Here is a 24,145-nt window from a genome sequence, read left to right on the forward strand (position 1 = left end):
TACACTATCTCAGGTAATTGATTTGATAGTAACCACATTTGGAATGTGTTAGACATCAACATTTAAGTGCCCAGAGTGTACTATTTTAAAGAGAGAAGGCAAAAATCTTTCTTGAGGGGGATAAGGCAAAAGTGAAGAAAAAGCATGTTCTGTGAAGAGAGAGAGAAAAAAAAAAACTACTATCACAACCTCTGTTTAAGTTTCCATTTCCCCCAAGGTTGTTTTCTTTTCAAGTTTGAAGAAGTTGTTTTATGTCTGGGCGGATTTGTGCTGAATAAACATTGTTCTCTCCAGAGAAGGGCCCTGTGTCAAATGGCATCAAGAAGAAATTGCCCTGCCTTTATGTTCAAGCTTTCCCAAAGCTCATGCATTGCTCAAAACTCAAATATTCGTGGAAATAAATACGGAATCTAGAGGAAAGGGCACCTCAGGGCAACTTCACAGCACCCCTGACAGTTCAGGACCCTCAAGGCACATCCATTGAATTGCAAGGCAGCACAGAGTCTTTGAGCCAGATGCCCAGAGCAGTTGCTAGCGAGATCCTGAGCTGTGCAGGGGCAATGGCCTGGTAGGTTGTCCAGCACTTCCCTGGCAGCTTAGCATCTGCCTGTTAAAGGATCACCTATTGATTCAAAGAAAATACCTGACTTTATGTTTTAAATAAAGACAAATGCTGGGAATGGCTCTAAATTATGGTAGGAGTATTTTAATTCAACTAGAATGTGTTTGTATTAAAAAGCAATTTAATCCTATGAATATGACCTCCTGTCTGTTTGACTCCGTGGTTCTCAATAATTTTATCTTTCAAATACACGCATGAGGAACAGGAGCCACCACTATCAATAATAGTGACTTACTAAAGGAAATTATTCTTAATCAGTAGTAGGGAGGTGTGGGAGACATGTATCTAAATATCCGAAGGTTGAGCCACCAGTGGTTTAAAACAAATCTCCAAATGACTCTTGGAATCACTGGCTTCATTTTTTTTTTCCGACCCCATCTCAGCCTTTCTACTATAGTTGGAACACCTAGAGAATACATATTCTTTTTGGATGGAATTAATAGACAATATATGTCAGTCTGCCCCCTCCTGTTTTATTTATTTATTTATTTGTTTGTTTGTTTATTTGAATTTTATTTTATTGTTTTTTTTACACAGCACGTTCTTATTAGTTGGGATTGGGATTGACTTATATACACTAATATGTATAAAATGGATAACTAATAAGAATCCCTCCTGTTTTAAATGAGGTAGATATATTAGAGTTTTTGTGGAGAAAATATTTATAAAAAATTAATTGCTATAGTGCTTAGTTGATGGAGGTAGTAATAGGCTGAAGTGAAAACAAGACTTAACTTTTAATGAACATTGATGTATTTTTAAATTTAAACTATGCTGGCCTCTCTTTCCTAAGATATGTTAAGAAGTGGAGAAATCACTCTTAATAATGCTGGTTGGAATCTTGAGGAAAATAGCTGTATCTGTCTTCATTAACTTCTGCTGAAGCCCACCCTGTCTGTTGACCAACACCAATATGAAGACAGGAGTAAAGAGAAGGGTCCTGGGGCCAATTATATGCCTGCTGTTTAACCCCTACTAAGGAATAAAGCCTGCCCTTCCACATTTCCAGACAATCCTTCAAAAGCAACTAGCCTTAGGAGAGGAGATTCAAGTACCTTAAGTTCATTCTAAGGTTTAAATTGCAGAGATTTCTTTGCAGCGAGTTTTGATTAGAGAGACACAACACTGGGTGTCTAAAAGCAGGCTGGAGAAGAAACTCCTCTGAAGTAAGTTACACAAAACAAGGAAGCTTAGGGCAAAGGAGACACATTATATCTAAGACTGATCCTGTTTGGGTTTATAAGTTTGGAGGATTAAAGATAATATTAAATAATCATATTTATTGTATATTTTTTTCCTGAATGATCACCTAAATTAGGGGATTCTCAGCTTAGTAATCCTAGAAATGAAATATTCACAGTATATGGGACTTTATATTCACTAAGTAGCCAGTAAAATATGTGTCTCATAATTCAGAATTAGGAAGTCTCTAATGTTAATTCAGAAAGAGATATTCCTTTCCAAGAAATAATAATGCTTATGATGTTTCCAGAACTCAGCAGTTTCTGGATTCATTCTGTGTTCAATTTATGAAATCTTGAAACTAGTCGACTACTTTGGCTAGACTTGGATAATCTCCCTTCATGATTACAGGAAAACTTTAAGGAGATTAACAAGATCCTTGACTCTCCCTAGATCTAATTTGCTTAGTAAGGACCTCCATTTTCTTTTCCCTTGTGAAGACTATTCCCAAGTCTTCTTTCTGAAGATCTTTGGTTCCCTCGGAACATCAGAGAACCTAGGTTTCCTGCAGGACAGTGGTTCTCAACCTGGGGTGATTTTGCTCCCCAGGGGCATGTGCCAATATCTGGAGATATTTTTGGGTTTTACAACTGGGGGAAGGTGCTACTAGCATTTAGTGGGTAGAGGCCAGGGATGCTGTTAAACATCCCACAATGCACAAGACAGCCAGCTACAAGAGAAAATTATCTGGCACTGAAAATTAATATTGCTGAGGTTGTGAAATCCTGCTTTAGGGAGATTCTTGTTTTCCTCGGTGTGTGCATGCAGTCTTGGCTAGGGCTGGAGTTAAAAACTTATCCATTCAGCCTCTCTTTCCTGGGATTTTGAATCTTGATCAAAGTGACACAAGGACAGAAAACAAGATACAACACAATAAGACAAAACAAATTAAACACACACACACACACACAAACCAGTTGGAGTGAATTCAGTCCTATGATGGGATCAAGATGAAATTGTTGTGCAGTCCCTTTTGCCTGTACATCTAGACTTAGCTTGGTTTCTTTCCTGTATCTAAACTTAGTTCCCCAGACATCCTGTCCATCATTGAGACATCCTTCTGATAAATTCCCTTTTTGCTTAAATCAGCAAGAGTGTGTTTCTCTTCCTTGTAACCTAAGAACCCTATTGGAAGCACCCATTTTTAGAGAAAGAATACAATAGGAAAACAATTTGAAGATTGTGTTTATTTGTTCCACAGTGTCAGACACTACCTTGATTGTTGGGTTATGTGAGACATGATTCTTGTCATCTAGGAACTTCAAAATCTAGTTAGGGAGACTAGATATACCCATATAAGGTGAAGTTTAATTCATTTTCAAAGCAATGCATGCTGTGAACCAACTGAGTGGTTCAAAGAAATAGTAAATGCTTTAGGATTTCAGAGAGAGGAAAGGTTTGTTTGGGCTTTTATTAGGGAAGTTTTTCTGGAGGATGTTGGACTTTAACAGACTTTTGGAAGATAGAACTTGGGATGACAAAAAGGAAGGGGAAGGTCTTAGGCACTGTGGGCATGGTGAGATCAGACATTACTCATTTCAGATCCCTCTTTTACAAGCTCCTTGACTTTGGGAGAGTTATTTGTAAAATGTAATATAAAATGCCTTAGAACAGGGCCTAGAACACAGCAGATACTAAATAAATGATAACTATGGTAACTATTATTATTTGTCTCTAAGCTTAGGGAAAGTGTTTAAGCCAAGATGCAGAGTTGGAAATTAATGCAATGTCTAAATAAGGAAAGTAACTTGGCCAAACAAAGCACAGATAAAGTAGAAGAGTGGGTAAGGAGACAGGAAGGCTTTTTTAAAGGCTATATCATGACTGCCTTTATGTTTACACCTGACAGGTTCAAATTTTATCCTCTTGTAAATGTAGGGGACATTGGGAGATTTTGTATGGTTAAATGTTGTGGTGAAAATAATGATTTTGGAATGTGATTTCAGTGCTGATACATTGAATGGACTTGGAGAGATCCATTTCATTTACCTTAACATACACATTTCATAATGTCTTCATTCCTAGAAATTAAGTAGCTACTTTGTGATTTTACTGGGTTCATACACTTAGTGTCCTTTGCATCAAGCTGTCCTTCTATTCCCTTCCACTTGGCTTGCTAGCAAGTCTAATTAAAGAGACAAATCAGGGCTTCCCTGGTGGCACAGTGGTTGAGAGTCCGCCTGCCGATGCAGGGGACACAGGTTCGTGCCCTGGTCTGGGAAGATCCCACGTGCCGTGGAGTGGCTAGGCCCGTGAGCCATGGCCACTGAGCCTGCTCGTCCGGAGCCTGTGCTCCACAACGGGAGAGGCCACAACAGTGAGAGGCCCGCGTACCGCAAAAAACAAACAAACAAACAAAAAAAACAGAGACAAATCAACAAAAGAGGACAATGAAACTTGTAATAACTGTATGTAACACTAAGGCAATATAGTCACATAAATTGATTTATTCAAACAGTTAATTCTACTGATTTCTTATACTAAGTTCATAGAAATTTACCAAACATTTCAGTCAAATCAATAGATCTGGCTGTATAGGTAGACACACCTTTGCCTGCAATAGAAAAGAAAGAGCTAAGTTGGACATTCTCCTCAGGAAAGTTAGTGTTGAACATATAAAACCTAGCTTTAGGAAGAAGCAGGCAGTAACAGTCATAGCTTCACTAGCACATTAAGACTAATACCATGGTATACTCAGTAGAGCAATTATAGTTAAGGGTAATTAAACATAAGCAGCTACAGAGGGAAATGCAGGGAGGAATTGTGGACTGAAATGTTAGTACCAAACTGCATCCCTTGCTCCCATTCTTTCAATCAAAGCATGAAGCTTGAGCAGAAAATTGAAAGACTAGCTCAGACCCCAGTTAATCCCTCTAGGGGTCCAGGATAAGTTTTCTAATAAAATTGTAAATCTCCACTGTGTTGTTCATGGGGTCTAGTATTGACAGTTCTCCCCTTCATTTCCCAAACAGTAACTGATTTTCAGATGAGATTTTTTAAAAAGGAATAAAAATGAAATGAGCTTGCCTACTCATGGCAGCATGTGCTCTAGCTAATCTGCAAATGCTATAATTATGCTGGGCGCTGATAGATTTGTCTCTGGGCTGGCGGTCAGGATCCAGATGAACTGCTGCAGTTCCTGCTTTATCATCACAAATGTTTTGCAGTTCTTGGCAATTCCCAGGCCTAGACATGATATTGGAATTTAATGAGGTTCCACGCCCATACATCCCACTGGGATGCATTAGGATAAGTGTAAGTTCATCTCCTTTCATTCATGAGTTTAGGGAAAGAAATGTATGTGCATGGAATGTTCTACAGAAACCGTGTTTCAGCTGGCTGTTTGCCACAAATCCGCTCCCACTGGCCTGGGAAACTTAGCTTAATTAGTTTGTAGTCAAAGAGGCTAAAACCATTGATTCAGTATTGAGCATTTTTACCTGTTTCCTGCCTACAACTTATATCTATCTTCCTATCCATTCTGCATTTAGGGGCTTTTGGTCACAAGGGGGCACCAAATGAGACAATGCAAGCTTCATTTAGCTTCATCTCTAAGGTGGACATAATTGTAACTATCTTCCTTACCTTCCAAGGTCATTGTGTAGATCACATGAACTAATGTATCTGAAAGCACCTTAAAAATTATGAACCACCTGTAAACGTAAGGCACTTAAAATTATCATTAATATTAATAAATTTTAGTGATTGACATTTAACAATAATAAAATCAGTAAGTATATCCATAGTCTATGGCAGGAGGTAAGGATGGGGGCAACAATGACTCCAGATTCATATCCTGATGAAAGTAAAACAATATATTCATCTTTGAGCATTAAATACATTACCTACAGTTACTTCCCACTTACCACATCCCAATTAATACATTTGCAGGCAAGACATATTTGAAAATAATACTAAGAACAGTTTCCAGCAATCTAAGTGTCTATAATCTGGATGTGTAAGACAAATTGACAATAATTATGCCAAGTAACCAAAATGATTCTTTTATAAATAAAATGTAGGTAGCTGGACTTTAAAAATTTTTATTCATGTTTTGAATATACAGTATATGCATGTTGTTCAAAATGTATAACAGGTATACAGTGAAAATTAAATCTTCCTCTGCTGGCCAGTAACTCCCTAACCCAACCTCACCCACCACTATTCCCCAATCACCTAGCTCCTCTCCTCAAAGGAAATCACTGTTATGAGTTTCACATGTATCCATTCAGAAATATTCCACACTTATACAAATATATATATATATATATATATATATATATATATATATATGCACGGCACGTGTGAGTGCACACACACATACATTTTTTACAAAAAGAATAGTATACTGTGCACACTGTTTGGAACCTTGCTTTTTCATTGAATAGTATATCTTGGAGATATTTCATAATAGACATACAGATTTACCTAATTCTTTTAAGTAGATGTATTGTAATATATCATTATATGGATGTAACATGATATTATTTAACCAGCCTCCTACCGATGGATATTTTGCTAGTTCTCAATATGTTGCTATTCCAAATGATAGCAAACAACAAAACTGAACATCTGTTGTGACTGGATTTTGAATACAAATATTTAAATTTTGTTTAAAACATATCCTTTATATTTCAAATAATATTTAAATATTGATATAAGGTTATTAAGAGTAACTGAAATATTGAAGAAATGAAGACTATAGATATTGTATTTGTGTTTGCCTGTATTATGCCAAAATTAGCTTAGTTAGAAAAATATATCATTCAATTCCATAAGGACAAGATGCGTTACAGGCCATCAATAAAGATTTGCTGGAAAAATGAGAAAAAAAGTCACTAAAATTTTTCCTTAACAGTTTGGATATCAGGAAGATAAAGCTAATGTTATGTAAAGCTCTTTCCTGGTGCATTTGTTTGTTATCAACAATTATTTTGGGAATATCACCAAATTTGTATATTTCCCTAACATTTCCTATCATGTGATCAACTTTTGTTTCTCTCTTTCTCTTCTAAATATCTTTGCAAATATGAGATGAACTTCTCTCAGGTCAGCACAGAATTCCTAAACCAGTCAATTAACAATGGGTTAATGATTATCTCTTTCGTAGCCAGCTATATTCTGTCTCTTGTGAATTACAAAGACTTATAAAACATTTCCCTTTGATAGGTAAGAGTCTAGTTGGATAGTTGAAGTAAGGCATAAATACGGGAACAAGTAAAAGGAATTCAGGTTATAAATAATAGCTTCATATAAGGTTTGTCGTAAAGCATTTTATGTCTGTGTGCCAAGTCCTGACACTTCTTTCTTCTAGGTACCTCTCTAAGTTCTACCTCTATTCCTCGATTTGTGTTATTAATTTTTCTTGCATTTCTTTTTCCTTACTCTGCCTTTCCAAATCTTCTCCATTCCTTAAGGTCTGTGTGGAGACTCATTTCCTTCATAAAACTTTGCCCGACCCTGACAACAAATATTGACCTCTCCTTTCTCCATTCCTTTACCACATATAGCCTTATAGCTGAAACGTTACAATTTTATTTTTACTAAATTGTATTCTTTATTCATCTCTTTATTTTCATGTGCTAATTCTGTGTTCATAGTCCTAGATTATATATTGAAGGCAAAGATAAAGACTTTACTTCTTTTCCCTTAGCACTTAGCATAGGACTTAGTGGACAAAATATGCTCAGTCAGTATTTTTGATCATTTATCCTTATGAAGGTACCAGTGTTTTATCATATTGTTTTAGAGATTGAGGTGGGGAGTGAGGGATGATTCAGAGGTATAGAAGGTTCAGTCCACCAGAAATGTCCATTAGGGTTATATTTCATTAAGAATATTTAGTACTACAAAATGGGTATGAAGATTTAACGTTTATATGATTATACTCTTAAAATCTGTATTTCTTTACACTCACAAGCTTATAAAACCACTCAAAATAGACCATTCGTTTGATCTTGTTGGAAAGTGTAGCTGTCAAAGTGGCCTATTCACAGGGAATCAATGGTGCTCTAAATGTGCTGGGAAGTGGAGATTGTATGGATAGAGTAACAGCTCAAATAGGAACACTGTCTAATAAATGTTTACGTACTGTCAAGTCTACAAACATTAAATATCATACACGATAGAATCTGTCTCATCCTGTAATTTATCTCAATTTTTCCATTACCTTCTTTCATTTTCTCTTCTAGCTTTACTCACAGACAAACCTCCCAAGCCATTGTTCCCCATGGAGAATCAGCCAAGTGTTATAGATGTCCAGCTGGGTAAGTCTCTTTCTGGGAATAATAGGTCCTAAACTTCCTCTCTGTTAACAGATGAGGAAAATTGCATGAACCAGGAAAGGTTTATTGCTACTGTTATTACATGCAAATCAATTTGTGTCTGCTCATTTATAACTCTGGAGTTCATTGCAATAGCTGTTTAAGGAAATGAGTTTGTATTGCATCAAGGAATGGTAATACTAAGTGATTACACTGGGTATTAAGTGTGCTGTAGGACAGAGCTTTTTAACTCTGTGATTGATAGATTCCTGGGTGTCGTGAATTGGTGATTGGTACAGAAAACTTTTCATGCTTGTCAGTCCAAAATTTTTATTTAGAGAGCACTAACTCCTGGAGAACAAGCACTTTTTAAAATAAAAGCGCCCCTCAGTACAGACTTTAAAACAATCTGATAATATTATTTCCAATGGCACAATCCAGGGCTATTTAAAACTTATTTTTAGGTTGAGATCCTAAATATTTATGAATCATCTGGAGTAGGAAAAAATAACAAGTTGATTCATGGGTGCTAGTGCCTTTTTACAGATTCAAAGACACAAGGTGTTGAGCCTCCTTTTTGAGTCTCCTGCCACTAAACCTTATGTTTCAAGAAATTCAAGCTTGAAACTCAGAGACCTGCTAGTGTCTCTTTCAAACCACGGCCTTTACTCTAAACTATATTCTTTAACATCTGTGAGCTTTCACCTATCTTGGGTTTTATTCTATTCTTCAGTTCTAATAATTTCTTCAATTCTAAACAAGAGAACTGGGTAAATATGCTGGCAACGTATTAGTTGTACTTTGCGCATATGACATTGAAATATGTGACCAGTGGTACCTAACAATTATATAGCTAGGGAAGGTGAATTGGCCCCAATATTTCAGTCACTTCCGAAGTTTTTGACTCAACTTTTGATCTTTCCAATCCAAATCTAAAAATAGGTGAGAGAAAATTACATTCCTAAGAGCTTGTTCATTTTTTAAGAATGAAATATAACACATTATAGTTAATGCAGCCTAGCAGTATGAGTGCCAGAGTTAAGTATTTTAAAGCAAAAAGAAAATAATAAACATGTTGTCAAGAGTGGGCTGTGAAAATGGTGAATATTTTGTTGATAATGTTGAAGATTAGACTATGGCTCTCTCCCTACCGCTTGTATATTATTTTGCAGAGTCATCACATTTTGTTAAAGCCAAATCTAGATGTGCTGACACACTCCTTCACTAAGTTTTATATACTCACATCTTTCCATCCACACTGATATAAAATACCTCAAGGATACTCTGGTTTTCCAGGGATTACATGAAGCCATAAGATGATCTTGTATCATTTGTTGAAGATTCAAGTGAATAAGTTATTTCTATATGAAAACATAAACTAAAGAGTAGCAAGCAAAATTCACACAACTATTTCAATTAAAACATGACTAAATTTTGTGTTTGTGGCCCCTAGGGGGATACTTCATTCTCCTCTGCCATTAAACAAACTTCAACAGAAAAGTTTGAGGAGTGTTGCTTAAAGTAAGGAGGGAGACCCTTGTAGGGAGTAAATTTCATTCAGATTCACTGGGTGTCACACTTGTCTGTTGTATTCAGGACATCTCTAAGATGTGTGCTTTTTATAAATATGTATTCCAACATAGGTATGTATACCAAAATAACTCACCAACGTCACCCTGTAAAATCATTAAAGTACTTTGCTTCCAATTTACATTAGATGCAAGGCTGAACTTTTCAGTTTTTAGTTTGTTACACAATTTGGAAACAACTTTATTGACAGAAAGATGGAGACCTGCCCATTTTTCATTCCAGAAAGGCTGTTTCTCCAAGATGCTAAATCGACCATGTAATTCAGAGAAAGAAAAACAAAATCACTTAAACAAGATCTTTGGCATTTCAAGGAGCACATGACTGGTTAATTTTAAGTGATTTTAACTTTTCCACAGATTTATTTAGTACTGTTTATTCACAACTGGAAATCATTTTGTAATTTACTCATGCCTCAATAGTAAGGTGATGTTAGAAGCACTATAAATGCCAGAGATCTCTTCAGTGTTGGTTGGGGCTCTGCAGTCAGAATGGTGAGGGCTTAGAAACTCTAGGCATAAAAATGAGCTAGAGAAAGATAACTGTGGTGATTGGACATCCCTGTCTATATCTTGAAAACTTTTAGAATTAACTAAGATCTCAAAACTTCTAGAAATTATTTTCCTTCATTTTTTTTAAAGTTTACCTAGCACATGCAGTTTTACACATCCTTAAACTAGAACTAAAATGAGAACTACCCAAAATACAACAATCCAATCTAAATGGCTAAGCACATTACCAAGTTCAGTTTTGTCAAATCCCAATATTTGAAAATTTGGAATAACATTGTAGTGGATTAAAGTTAGCCCCAGATTTTCTCCTATTCCTACAATCTAAACATAGTTTCTCATCCCCCTCCCCTTGAATATGGTTGGCCTAGGATATACTTGACCAATAGAGTATGGTAGAAATGATATTCTGAGATGTTGGAGGTTGGGTCAAAAGAAATCTTGTAACTTCTCTTTGGATCTCTTGGTCTGGTCTGAAACTACCATGCTGTGAGAAACTCAAGACACATGTAGAGACCCTAGAGGTTGAGATGCCATGTGGAGAAAGAAAGGCCAATAAAACACCAAGGCACCAGACATGTGAGTGTAAGAACCCATGTTGGAAGTGAATCCTCCAGTCCCAGATGCCCTGACCTATACCATGTAGTTCAGAGATAAACCACTGAGCTGAACTCTTCTTAGATTTCTGACCCAAAAAGTCATAATCAAACAAAAAAAACGGTTATCACTAGTCACTAAGCTAGGTATAGTTGGTTAAACAATAGATACCTGGAACAAATATTAATTAATTTTCTCTAGAACATTTTGAATTCCACTTTACTCATGAACAAGAGTCTCATGCAGGCATTTTATGCAAAGTTAGAAATATTGTAGGAAATATTTGAGTATCAGCTTCAAGATAGTTTTAGAAAACATGATCTAGAATTATTATTTATGTGTTTGTTTGAGGGTTGCACTCAGTTATCAGTTCTGCACATTTGTAAAGGCAATCCAGTAAATGAAAATTTTCAGTTCAGATGAACATTTTTAGTGCATGGAGTTGGCATCAGTACAGATATTTTGTTGTGTCTCTAGAGGAAAATAAACATCTTGACTTTCTCTCTCCTATAGTGTAATCCATTAGTCATCCACAAAGTTATAGAAATTTACATACTTTTGCTGACATAGTGATGACAGTTTGGTTGTTGCTAAATTGTGTTCACACTATAATGCTGAAAGAAGATTAATCTTAACAAATAACTACATATGTTGAGATGATAAACATGTTCTTAACAAAATAATATTAAAATTATTGCTCTCACAAAGCAAGCCTATTCAGCTAAAACTGCCTGTGGTAATGTATGAAATACAAAGATAAAAGCAATGTATAAAACACACACACAAATCCAATTTGGCCCTATTACCTTCCATTTATTTTCTCCCTCTGAAAGTAGAAAAAATAACACTACATCACAGTATATTAATTTATATTGTACTTTAATATGAAATTATTAAAGCATCATAGTGATACCTGCCCCACTTGAAATGTATTGAAGCTAGGTAGACCCTCTTTTGGATACTGCTTTTTTTATAGAACACAAATGCATGCTTTACAAACTGTAACAGACTGCTAGAAACTTTGAAAAAGCAATAAACAAATGTGGATGAAAAGATTTGAGATCTGACATTTCATTTCAGTTAATGGTGAATTAGGAAATGTGCCCTGTTCCTCTCATTGATGATGATAACTATTTTTCCTGGGAGTTTCCTAAGACTTAAACTACCAGTCAGTCTTATGCATAAAATAAATATACCAGGAAGAAATAGAAAACATGAACAGACCAAACACAAGCACTGAAATTGAAACTGTAATTAAAAATCTTCCAACAAACAAAAGCCCAGGGCCACATGGCTTCACAGGTGAATTCTATCAAACACTTAGAGAAGAGCTAACACTTATCCTTTGCAAACTCATCCAGAATATAGCAGAGGGAGGAACACTCCCAAACTCATTCTACGAGGCCACCACCATCCTAATACCAAAACCAGAAAGAAAGAAAACTACAGGCCAATACCACTGACAAACATAGATGCAAAACTCCTCAAAAAATTACTAGCAAAGAGATTCCAACAGCACATTAAAAGGATCAGACACCATGATCAAGTGGGGCTTATCCCAGAAATGTAAGAATTCTTCAATATATGCAAATCAATCAACGTGATAAACCATATTAACAAATTGAAGGAGAAAAACCATATGATCATCTCAATAGATGCAGAAAAAGCTTTTGACAAAATTCAACACCCATTTATGATTAAAATCCTCCAGAAAGTAGGCATAGAGGGAACTTACCTCAACATAATAAAGGCCATATATGACAAACCCACAGCCAACATCGTCCTCAATGGTGAAAAACTGAAACAGTTTCCTCTAAGATCAGGAACAAGACAAGGTTATCCACTCTCACCACTCTTATTCACCATAGTTTTGGAAGTTTTAGCCACAGCAATCAGAGAAGAAAAATAAATAAAAGTAATCCAAATCAGAAAAGAAGAAGTAAATTTGTCACTGTTTGCAGATCACATGATACCCTACATAGAGAATCCTAAAGATGCTACCAGAAAACTACTAGAGCTAATCAATGAATTTGGTAAAGTAGCAGGATACAGACTTAATGCACAGAAATCTCTTGCATTCCTATACACTAATGATGCGAAATCTGAAAGAGAAATTAAGGAAACATTCCCATTTATCATTGCAACAAAAAGAGTAAAATAACTAGGAATCAACCTACCTAAGGAGACAAAAGACCTGTATTCAGAAAACTATAAGACACTGATGAAAGAAGACAAAGATGATACAAACAGATGGAGAGATATACCATGCTCCTGGATTGGAAGAATCAACACTGTGAAAATGACTATACTACCCAAAGCAATCTGCAGATTCAGTGCAATCCCTATTAAACTATTAAGGGCATTTTTCACAGAACTAGACCAAATAATTTTACAATTTGTATGGAAACACAAAGGACCCCAAACAGGCAAAGCAATCTTGAGAAAGAAAAATGGAGCTGGACGAATCAGGCTCCCTGACTTCAGACTATACTACAAAGCAACAGTCATCAAGATGGTATGGTACTGGCACCAAAACAGAAATACAGATCTGTGGGACAGGATAGGAAGCCCAGAGATAAACCCACGCACATATGGTCACCTTATCTTTGACAAAGGAGGCAAGAATATACAGTGGAGAAAAGACAGCCTCTTCAATATGTGGTGCTGGGAAAATTGGACAGCTACATGTAAAAGAATGAAATTAGAACACTTCCTAACACCATACACAAAAATAAACTCAAAATGGATTAAAGATCTAAATTTAAGGCCCAACACTATAAAACTCTTAGAGGAAAACAGAGGCAGAACACTCTATGACATAAATCACAGCAAGATACTTTTTACCCACCTCCTAGAGAAATGGAAATAAAAACAAAAATAAACAAATGGGACCTAATGAAACTTAAAAACTTTTGCACAGCAAAAGAAAACATAAACAAGAGAGAAAGACAACCCTCAGAATGGGAGAAAACACTTACAAACGAACCAACTGACAGAGAATTAATCTCCAAAATATACAAACAGCTAACGCAGTTCAATATCAAAAAAAGCAAACAACACAATCCAAAAAAGGGTGGAAGACCTAAATAGATATTTCTCCACAGAAGATATACAGATTGCCAACAAACATGAAAGGATGCTCAACATCACTAATCTGTAGAGAAATGCAAATCAAAACTACAATGAGATATCAGCTCACACCGGTCAGAATGGCTATCATCAGAAAATCTACAAACAATAAATGCTGGAGAGGGTGTGGAGAAAAGGGAACCCTCTTGCACTGTTGGTGGGAATGTAAATTTATACAGCCACTATGGGGAACAGTATGGATGTTCCTTAGAAAGATAAAAATAGAACTACCATATGACCCAGCAATCCCACTACTGGACATATACCCTGAGAAAACCATAATTCAGAAGGAGACGTACCACAATGTTCATTGCAGCACTATCTACAAGAGCCAGGACATGGAAGCAACCTAAGTGTCCATCAACAGATGAATGGATAAAGAAGATGTGTCACATATATACAATGGAATATCACTCAGCCATAAAAAGCAACAAAATTGAGTTATTTGTAGTGAGGTGGATGGACCTAGAGTCTGTCATACAGAGTGAAGTAAGTCAGAAAGAGAAAACAAATACAGTATGCTAACACATATATATGGAATAAAAAAAAAGGTTCTGGTGGACCTAGGAGCAGGACAGGAATAAAGACACAGACGTATACAATGGACTTGAGGACACAGGGTGGGGAGGAGAAGCTGGGACGAAGTGAGAGAGTAGCATTGACATATACACTGCCGAATGTAAAATAGATAGCTAGTGGGAAGCAGCTACATTGCACAGGGAGATCAGCTCCATGCTTTGTGACCACGTAGAGGAATGGGTTAGGGAGATTGAGAGGGAGGCTCAAGAGGGAGGGGATTTGGGAATATATGTATACATATAGCTGATTCACTTTGTTTTACAGAAGAAACTAACACAACACTGTAAAGGCATTATACTCCAATAAAGATGTAAAAAAAAATAGAATAGTTTTGAGGATCGTGGCAAGTGAAAGCAATTTCAGGCAAAGGTAAATGGATTATCAAAGATGGATTTAGAATAAGTGTCTTCAAACTTCTTGTAAAAGCCTAAATAGTAAATATTTTAGGCTTTGTGTGCTATATATTCTTCATTATAAGTATCATGTAGTGTGAAAGTAGCCTAGATATTATATGAGCATGACTGAGTCCTCATAAAACTTTATTTATGAGAACCAGGATTTCAATTTTACATACATAATTTTCATATGTCATGGAATATTATTCTTCCTTCAATTTGTTTTCAACTATTTGAAAAATGTAAAAATCATAGCATGTGGACCATACCAAAATAGAAGTTGGGCCCTCTGTGTCCCCGGGCTTGTGGCTTGCTGATCCCTGGTGTAGAAGCAAAAATGTACTAGGCACCTCAGATGCTGAACATCAACTTCATGTTGAGTAATAGTGTTTACTCACTAATTGTTAATATGGTTATTTACATTATCCCGAGGATTTTAAATGAAAATAATTCTTGTGGATAACTTTGGATCATTATGCTCATAACGACCAAAAACTATTTGCTAATGTATGCCAATTAGTAAATTGCAACTTGCTAGTGCTCTTTTCTATGTTGGTTCTAAAAATTAAGCAAAGACTATTGTTTTGATAATAAACCTCAGGGTATAGAAAAAATAAAAATAAATTTAAACACTGTTTATTTTCTTTTTCTGTGTTAAAGAGTCTAAAAGAAGGCCTGGGGGCCTCAATCATATAAGAAAAACTCAGACCAGTGGAATAGTTCCAAGCTAACTGAATACCAGATGAATCTGATCCAGTATGAAAAATTCTCTTTATTTCTCTTCTATTCTCATTCAGAATTTGTTTTATTTTTATAGGCTGTTTAAATTCATACTTAATGACTGTGTTATGTGCTACTGGCTCAAACTTTCTCTGTGTGTGTAAGGAGTTTTCATCTTCGTCAGAAATCAATGTCACCAGCAGTTTCTACTTAAAATTATATTAGGTCCCCTAAGAGACCACTGTATACTACAGGAAAATAAGCGAAAATATAATATTTAATGCAATACTCAGGACTACAAGGCAAAAAAATAACTAATTGAACCCTAACTTAGGAAATTAGCTGTTTAGCCAAATCAATGTCATTTTTTAAACTCAATATACCTAAAAACATTTTTTTGCATTCTTAGTTGATGCCAAACACTGTGTTAGAACGTGGGGATATAGAGGTTAACAAAATGAGGGCCTTGGCCTTAAGGTGTTTCTCAGTCTAGTGGGGAAGAGAGATGTGTAAGCAGAATTACAATGCAATATGATAATGGCCAAAACAGAGATGGGAAAAGGGAGAGTGACATTTTTGTGGCAAGACCTCATAAATGAACAGTCCTATACTCTTTGACTTTCACTCAGTATAATGAAAAATCTCTGTAACCTCAATCCAAGTACTAAATTTATTTGAAAATAATTAAAAATTGCCAAGATATAACCTTTTATAATAATAAATTATCTACCATTTCTTCAATATGGTAAATACTAAAAATGGAAACATGATATCCCTGAGTCTCTTGAGTTTAGCAAAGTTAGCCAACTATTTCTAAAGTTGTCATAGAACAAATAATCCAAAGTAGGTCACCAACCAATTGAGCTAAAATGTCAAGCCATAATTAATATCAATATAAATAGCAATACATGATTAGTCCATAAGCTCAAATCATGTATATGTGTTTTGTATATAATGGTGGTAGCAAGGGATTTATTTAATTATTTTTGTTTTTGTATACTCCTCCTACGCTTTTAACTTCAAATAACTCCTTAAAACTTTCATTTAATTTAATCTTGAATAAGTGAAGACTTTGGAGAGGAAGAAGAAGGGTATCATGAGTTCACTCAGCATTCTTGGCACACATAATTGGAGCTGGTTCATGGCAGCATTCACTGTCCCTTGTAGATATTCTAGGGTTAGTGAGCTGTTTCCAAAAGATCTATTTTTTGCAGGATAACATGTACAAGCTTAGCCTGGGGCTACACCAAACTGCAAACTATTCTATTCCCCAGATTGTACAACGTGTGCATTATTTACAGCTTTGGAAATTCTGGGCCAAGCCTTTTCCCTAAGAGTTGGCTGCCATATTAATGCTTGAGACTGAATCTGCTTTACTTACTTTGTCTAAGTTTGTATAACTTAATCATACTTGTTTTGAGGCACTTGACAATGAAAAGAAGAAAGTTAACACTTAAGGTTTATCTGTAATGTAATGAGTTATTTATGAACATCTTAGGAATAACATGATTGTTGACCAGACCTCTATTCCATATATTGCTATTTTGGGGCATTGCTGAAGTTTATGCCTCATTGAGATAATTAATATAAGCTTGAGGGTGTTTCATCACACTTTCACTAATGCCAATACAATGATTTCATACATATCAAAACAAAATTTGAGAATTTACTATGTATAGACACTTCAATAGGCATTTGTACATACACTGTCTTATTTATTCCTCACAAGAGCCCAAAGTAGTAGTAGGTACTGTTGAACCATTTTGAAGATGAGGAAGCTTGGCCTCAGACAGATGAAATAATTTTTCTGAGGTTACATATTTAGTAAGTGGTAAAAATGGGATTTCGATCAGATTTGTCTGACTCCAAAGTTTGTGTTATTTTTATTGCAGCATACTGAGTATGGTAACTTTATCTAGGCCGAAAATTATATCCTCAAAAAAGCTATCAGGCCAATAGAGACATTTTAATAATAATAACAACAACACTAATAATTGTGTTATATGTATTATAACTACATGTGAAATAGTAATTATTTAGCAATAACCCTACTAGTAGTAATTATTATTGTTATAATAATATTTAGTATGATTATTTAATAATAGCTCTACTACTACGACTACTAGTTTTTATTGCCAGTAGTAGTAGTTGTTGCAGTGGTAGTAGTAGTAGCAGTAATGATAGTAGAGCTATCATTTACTGATTGCTTACCATGTACTGATACTATATTAATACTTTATATGAGCTATCTCATTTAATCCTCCCAATGACTCTGTGGGATGGATGCAACTATTTGTCCCATTTTTAAGAGAATCATTAAGGTGTTATTCATACACCATACAACTGATCTACTTAAATCATACATTTCAATTATTCCTAATATATTCAAAGTTGTGCAACCCTCACCACAATCAATTTCAGAACATTTCAACATCCCCAAAAGAAACTCCAAACCCATTAGCAGTCACTTCTCAGTCCTGCACCTTCACCCACACCACCATCTCTACGCAACCGCTAATCAATTTTCTTTGTCTATAAATTTGCCTATTCTGGACATTTAAAATAAATGAAATCATACAACATGTGGTCTTTTGTGATTGGCTTCTTATACTTAGTATATTGTTCTCAAGGTTCAAACACGTTGTAGCTTATATAAGTACTTCATCCCCTTTTAACTGCCAAATAATATTCCATTGTATGGATATACCACATATTATTTATCCATACATCTTTTTTTTTTTTTTTTTTGCAGTACGTGGGCCTCTCACTGTTGTGGCCTCTCCCATTGCGGAGCACAGGCTCCAGATGCACAGGCTCAGCAGACATGGCTCATGGGCCCAGCTGCTCCGTAGCATGTGGGATCTTCCCGGACCAGGGCACGAACCCGTCACACTGCACCACCAGGGAAGCCCCATACATCAATTTAAGGACATTTTTATTGTTTCTACTCTTTGGCTATTATAAAGAATGCTGCTATAAATATTAGTGTACACATTTTTTGTGTGGATATATGTTATCATTTCTCTTGGGTTATCATTTCTACCTAGGAATAGAACTGTTGGATCACTGGTTACTCTATATTTAAACTTTTAAGGAACTGCCGGTTTTTTCCCGAAGCAACTACACCATTTTACATTCTCAGTAGAAATACACAAGCATTCCAATTTATTCACATCCTCACCAACACTTGTTCTTTTCCATTCTTTTGATAATAGTTATCCTAGTAGGTATTTAGTGGTATCTCATTTTGGTTTTCATTTACACTTCTGTAACTGTTAATTATGTTAAGCATCTTTTTTGCGTGTTTATTTGCCATTTGTATGTCTTTGGAGAAACGTCTATGGATCATTTTTAAAATGAGAAAATTTGGCTCAGAGAAGTCATATAACTTACCGAAGTTAGTAAGCAGTTTATAAATAGTGAGGCCTAAGTAAGTTGACACTCTTAACACTTACCCATAATGTACATTAATGTTAGTACTGTTGTTTACTCAGTCTCCTTGCATTGGGTGCTTAGTTCTGTTCCCCTTTTTAAAATGGATTTTGGACAGAAGTCGAGTGATCCTATAAATTAAAAGAGTATCCTGTGTGAATTAATTCAGTGGGAGAATAGGAATGAGTAAGAGAGAATTATTTTGAGTTTTTGACCTTTGTAACACATGCCAAAACACATTTTCAAATGGCAAACTAATTCAGAACCTGCAGGCATACCTGAAAACGGGCTATGAAACGCAAGGCAGTATAGCAAAACTTTCCAAAGGGATGTACACTTAAATGACCAGGAACCTGCATGTATGCTACATCATCTGAACAAATACCAAGAAATTCATCTGTGTCACTCAATAATAGGAGGGATAGATTAGAGACTAAAAAATACATTAGGAAACTCTCTACTTTTGGAACTTATTAGGAATATGTGTCAACTAAGGACACTATTCCCTAATAGCATGTTCTGTCTTTATTAATATCAATACCATCAGCTTTATAATTCTTTTCAGCAGTTCTGTTCTCTAACCCATTTTAACAAGTGGATAGTGTATGCTTTTTAAATATCTGGAAAGGGAAAGAATAAAGCTACCTCTTTTGACTATGTCTTAACATCCAACGTGAACAGGGGGAAAAAAAGAATAATTTAGGCACCCCTTCCAACTCAAATAGCTTATTTTATGTAAAGAAAAGTGGTTTTAATATTATAGGTAAACTTGTAGAAAATTGAAGGTAATATCACCTGACTGGTTCACACATAAATGACTTTTAAGTGTCTTCAGAATTGAGGTGGAAGTGTGGCTTTGCATCATTTAAATAAGTCCCTTAATTATTTTATACACTTTATTTGTACAGATCTGGCTTAAGCTTTGGAAGATCGTTTGCTTCTTTAGAAATAGTTGGTTTTTTTTTTTTCAGAAATCACATACAGATATCAGGAGTGTTATATAAATATATGGTTTTGTTAATAAGCACATATGTTGCTGTTAATTAGAGAACACCTGAAATTTTCCCACTTTCCTTCCCATTCTTACCCTAATTATCTCCTACACTGTTATGGTGGACAACCATAGATCAGACTCAACACAAAATAAGGGCCAGGCAAGAGATCTGGAGGAAAAACTCAGAGGTTTCTGAAGACAGAGGTGATAGTCTAGAGTCAAGGTAACAACCTGAAGTCTGGAAGCTTACAGCAAGGTGGTGAGCAAATAGGTCAGGTCAAGGAACACACCAATCTTGAGCTCCTAGCAAGGTGAGAAAGTCAAAGGCTGAGAAGCCATCCAAAATCAAGCAACACATGGATACTGAAAAATCAAAAACAGTGGCATTAGACCTGTAAGAGTTGGCACTTGTTTCCCATAAGAGAAAGGTATTGTCACTGGGCATGGTCCCTAAGAAGGAAGTTGGAAAGAACTGGGGCTTAGAGTAACGCAGAGGAGGATCCATCTGACAGTTAGGATCAGTTTATGAACACAGGGGTGAGAAAGCGAGCTCCATCAAGAAGAGTGAAAGGCAAACTTAGCCTGAGGCCAGTTCTGATAGAAAGAGTCTAGTCTTTGCCAATACCTGAATTTTTAAAATTGAATTAATAGTATATGCATCATGTCCAAAAGTACATTTTAGTTTTGTTTCCAAATGCAGTATCAACCCCGGAGCTTCCGTATATTGATATTTTGCATATGCTTTATACATTTGTTTTCCATGAACAGCAGCTTTGGTCCACTGAGGGCCTATAACAGGTAGTTTGTTTCCTTCGTTGCAAATGTGTTGGGAGTCCTCCCGTTGCTATAATGATGATTTTCCATTTAATAGCTAAGCTGTTTGATAAGATTTTTACTTGGTGAGATGATAACCATGGTGTGTCTCAAGGCTGATTGTGATGATGAGTCACCAAAGGAGCAGAAAGAATGTGAACATTTGGAGTGAGACCCTGCCATAGAGGAGAGGGAATTTTGGTTAAGGCCCAAACTGAAAAACCCTTATCTCAATTATGGAAAAATATTAAGTTCTTTAGAGAGGAAAGAATTGTGATAATTTTAGATAAGAGAATTACAGAAGGGAAAAATTATTTTTTTTAACTTTTTAATTTATATTGGAATAGAGCTGATTAACAATATTATGATAGTTTCAGGTGCACAACAAAGGGACCCAGCCATACATGTGCATGTATCCATTCTCCCCCAAACTCCCCTCCCATCCAGGCTGCCACATAACACTGAGCAGAGTTCCTTGTGGGGAAAGGATTAATTTTAATAATTATATCTCATATTTATGCAGTATACTTCTCTAAGTAACTCAAAGCTTTTTGTCAGGTACTATTTACTTAATTTCTTTAATATTTTTGGAAAATAGGATGAGTCATTATTAACCATTGACATGTGTCGAGATTGAAGTTTTTGTGACACCCACAGGCATTTTAACTAAACATACTAGTGAGGAATGAGCTGGACCAGTAAATAAATGAATAAATGTTCATTTATTCATTAAATAAATGGTTATTAGCCTGACCAATTATCAGGCAGCTCAGAATTACTGTTGACTCTGCTATTATATATGTACAATTGTATAGCAGGGATGATCTACTTACTCACTTCTGGATGTTTTACTACTTTCTATCTCACTCTAGTAATTAGCTTTATTAACCTAGTAACAGCTGTTCTCATGAGTGACCACTTAGTATATCAGACTAGTAGGTCTTCAACTTTGAAGATTGGTAGCCTGTGTTTGCATTTACTCTTTGGCTCTATGTGTTGATTCTCGGTATTTTAGTTTTTACATTCTTCTGATGTGCAAAGTATTCTTAAAGAGGACAGGTAAAAAGCAAATAAAATGGCGATAGTAGTGGGTACATGTTAACATTTGCAAAGGATAAGAGGGATACCCTGCCTTCATACAATGTGTAGAAATAGCTCAGTAAGAATGGAACTTATCTTTGTCAAAGGCAAGTCCATGGTTCTATTAGTCCTCTAGGCTATTGTTTCTTTTAAACCTTCTATTTGACTTCTGTTATGTCCATATATGCCAAAGAATAATTCTATTAATCATCTTCAGTTGTCTTCTCCAAATGGATTGTTTTATTATATTTAATCTACTCTTATCAGCATTTTAATTACATCCCTTATATTTATAGCAGAAGTAAACTTAGTACAATTTATTTCATTCTACAGATCTGGAAACCAGCGTCACATCCAAAGTCACTGAACAAACAGACCAAGATCATTCAGTATAAAATGTCTCAAACTTTTCCCCTCTGTTTCAAAATGTCTCTTAATTTTTATCCTTTCTTTCCCCCTTTCCTCTATTCTAGGAAGAAGAGATGCCATGAATTCTTTCCAAATTTAAATTGTCTATGCCTGCTCTTTATTCCACCCCTTCCCATGTCTTTTGTGACCCATGAATTATTCTTTCTTTCAACTGCATTTTTAAACTCTGTCCCAAAGTAAATAAACTAATTTTTTCTCCCATCCTAAACAAAATATATATTAGAAAAAAATTTTCTGTATCCTGCTTCTTCTTCAAGATACACTGTTCCATCTCTATTTTCCCTGTCCACGCTCAATTGCTTGATACACAGACCATCTGTTTTACCATATATCTTTCACTTCCCACCTTACTGAACCTGACTTCAACGCCACAATTCTGTTGAAACTCATCTCTCAGTTATTTAATTAATTATCTTCTTATAATTATCTAATTCTGCAGCCCCCTCTATTGCCTCTTCCATTTTAGGATCATTTTACACCTTTTGGCACCATTGAATATGTTCTTTTCCAGTACCTTGCTTGGCACACAGTACATGTTTAGTGTGTGAAGAATACCTCCTTTTTCTTCCAAATCTCCTCTTTACTCTTCTAGTTCTTAACCTAATTATCTTCTTGTTTCTTCTCAATTCCTCTTTCTGATTTCTCTTCCTACAACTGCTTCGTTAGTTGGTGTTAATGGGAAATAGGATCAGTACAAGTTTAAACCATAAGGATAATTTTTAAATATTCACAAATTTACATTATGAGAACATGGGTTTGGCTAATATGTAGGCCTTTATTAAATAAGATAGAAGTGCCTGCTTTGCTTTATTTGGTAAAAAGGAATGCCTATTCTTAATTAATGAAAGCTTTAAGAAGGGACTCTCATTTTGAACTAGGATTATTAATAAGATTCCTCCAGTAACTAAGATATTAATTGAACACCCACTGTGTATAAGATCCTATGGAGACACACAGGTGGCTAAATGTAGACATAGATCCTATGGAGACAAAATTTATCTGATGTGATTGAGATAAACAAACAATACAGAATATGAGGTGACATCAGTAAGACAGTAGAATAGGAAGCTTCAGACCTTGTTCCTCTACAGAAACACCCACTTAACAATAATAAATGATCCAAAAAGCCTTTATGAAAACTCCAAAAATTAGATAGGAAGTCACAGTACCCCAGACAAGCTCAAAGCCAAGAACAATTACATTGAAAAGGTAAGAAAAACCACGTTTCAACTATGTCATCTCCTCCCCCAAGCTGGCATGGCCAGCAGCTGGAAGAAAAGCCCAACTTACAACTTCTCCCTTGGGAGGGAAAGAAAAGAGTAGAACATACATCCAGTGTTCCAGGTTTTGGGGGTACTGAGCAAAGGACTGGTTCTGTCTCTTCTGACACAGGGTACTGATGGGGAATCAGCATGCCTGGGATGCCTAGGGCCCACAGAAATTTAAAGAGAGCCCAGTGGCTTGAGGCAGTGCAAGACAGCTTACAGACAGACCCCAGAGGGAGCAAGATACTACAGGCTCCAGAAAAAAACAGTGAATATAGCTAGAGAAGATGCATTCCCAGAAGAGTTTTGAGAGGCTCTCAGAATATCTAGACAGCTTGATTAGTGAAGGCATTTCCCTGTGTGAAGATTTTCTGTAAAGAGTGGGAGAGGTGGCTGTGTTTTAAAATGCATGGATAACAACACAAAGTTTCAAGGCACACAAAGAAATAGAAAAACATGGTCTAATTGAAGGAACAAAATAAATCTCCA

The 24,145-nt window shown here is 35.7% G+C and overlaps 1 protein-coding gene across 1 annotated transcript in view; it reads left to right on the forward strand.

The window, feature by feature from the left end:
- IL1RAPL2 (interleukin 1 receptor accessory protein like 2) overlaps positions 1-24,145 on the forward strand; it is a gene marked incomplete at both ends in the record, with an annotated part of 1,040,907 nt that overhangs the window by 780,291 nt on the left and 236,471 nt on the right. The window contains one exon of the mRNA XM_082609582.1: positions 8,056-8,130. Within this exon, the coding sequence (XP_082465708.1) occupies positions 8,056-8,130 (75 nt within the window). The remainder of the gene's footprint in view (positions 1-8,055; positions 8,131-24,145) is intronic.

The sequence above is a fragment of the Mesoplodon mirus genome, assembly GCF_964341445.2.
Source record: "Mesoplodon mirus genome assembly, chromosome: X".
NCBI classification, from domain to species: Eukaryota; Metazoa; Chordata; class Mammalia; order Artiodactyla; family Ziphiidae; genus Mesoplodon; species Mesoplodon mirus.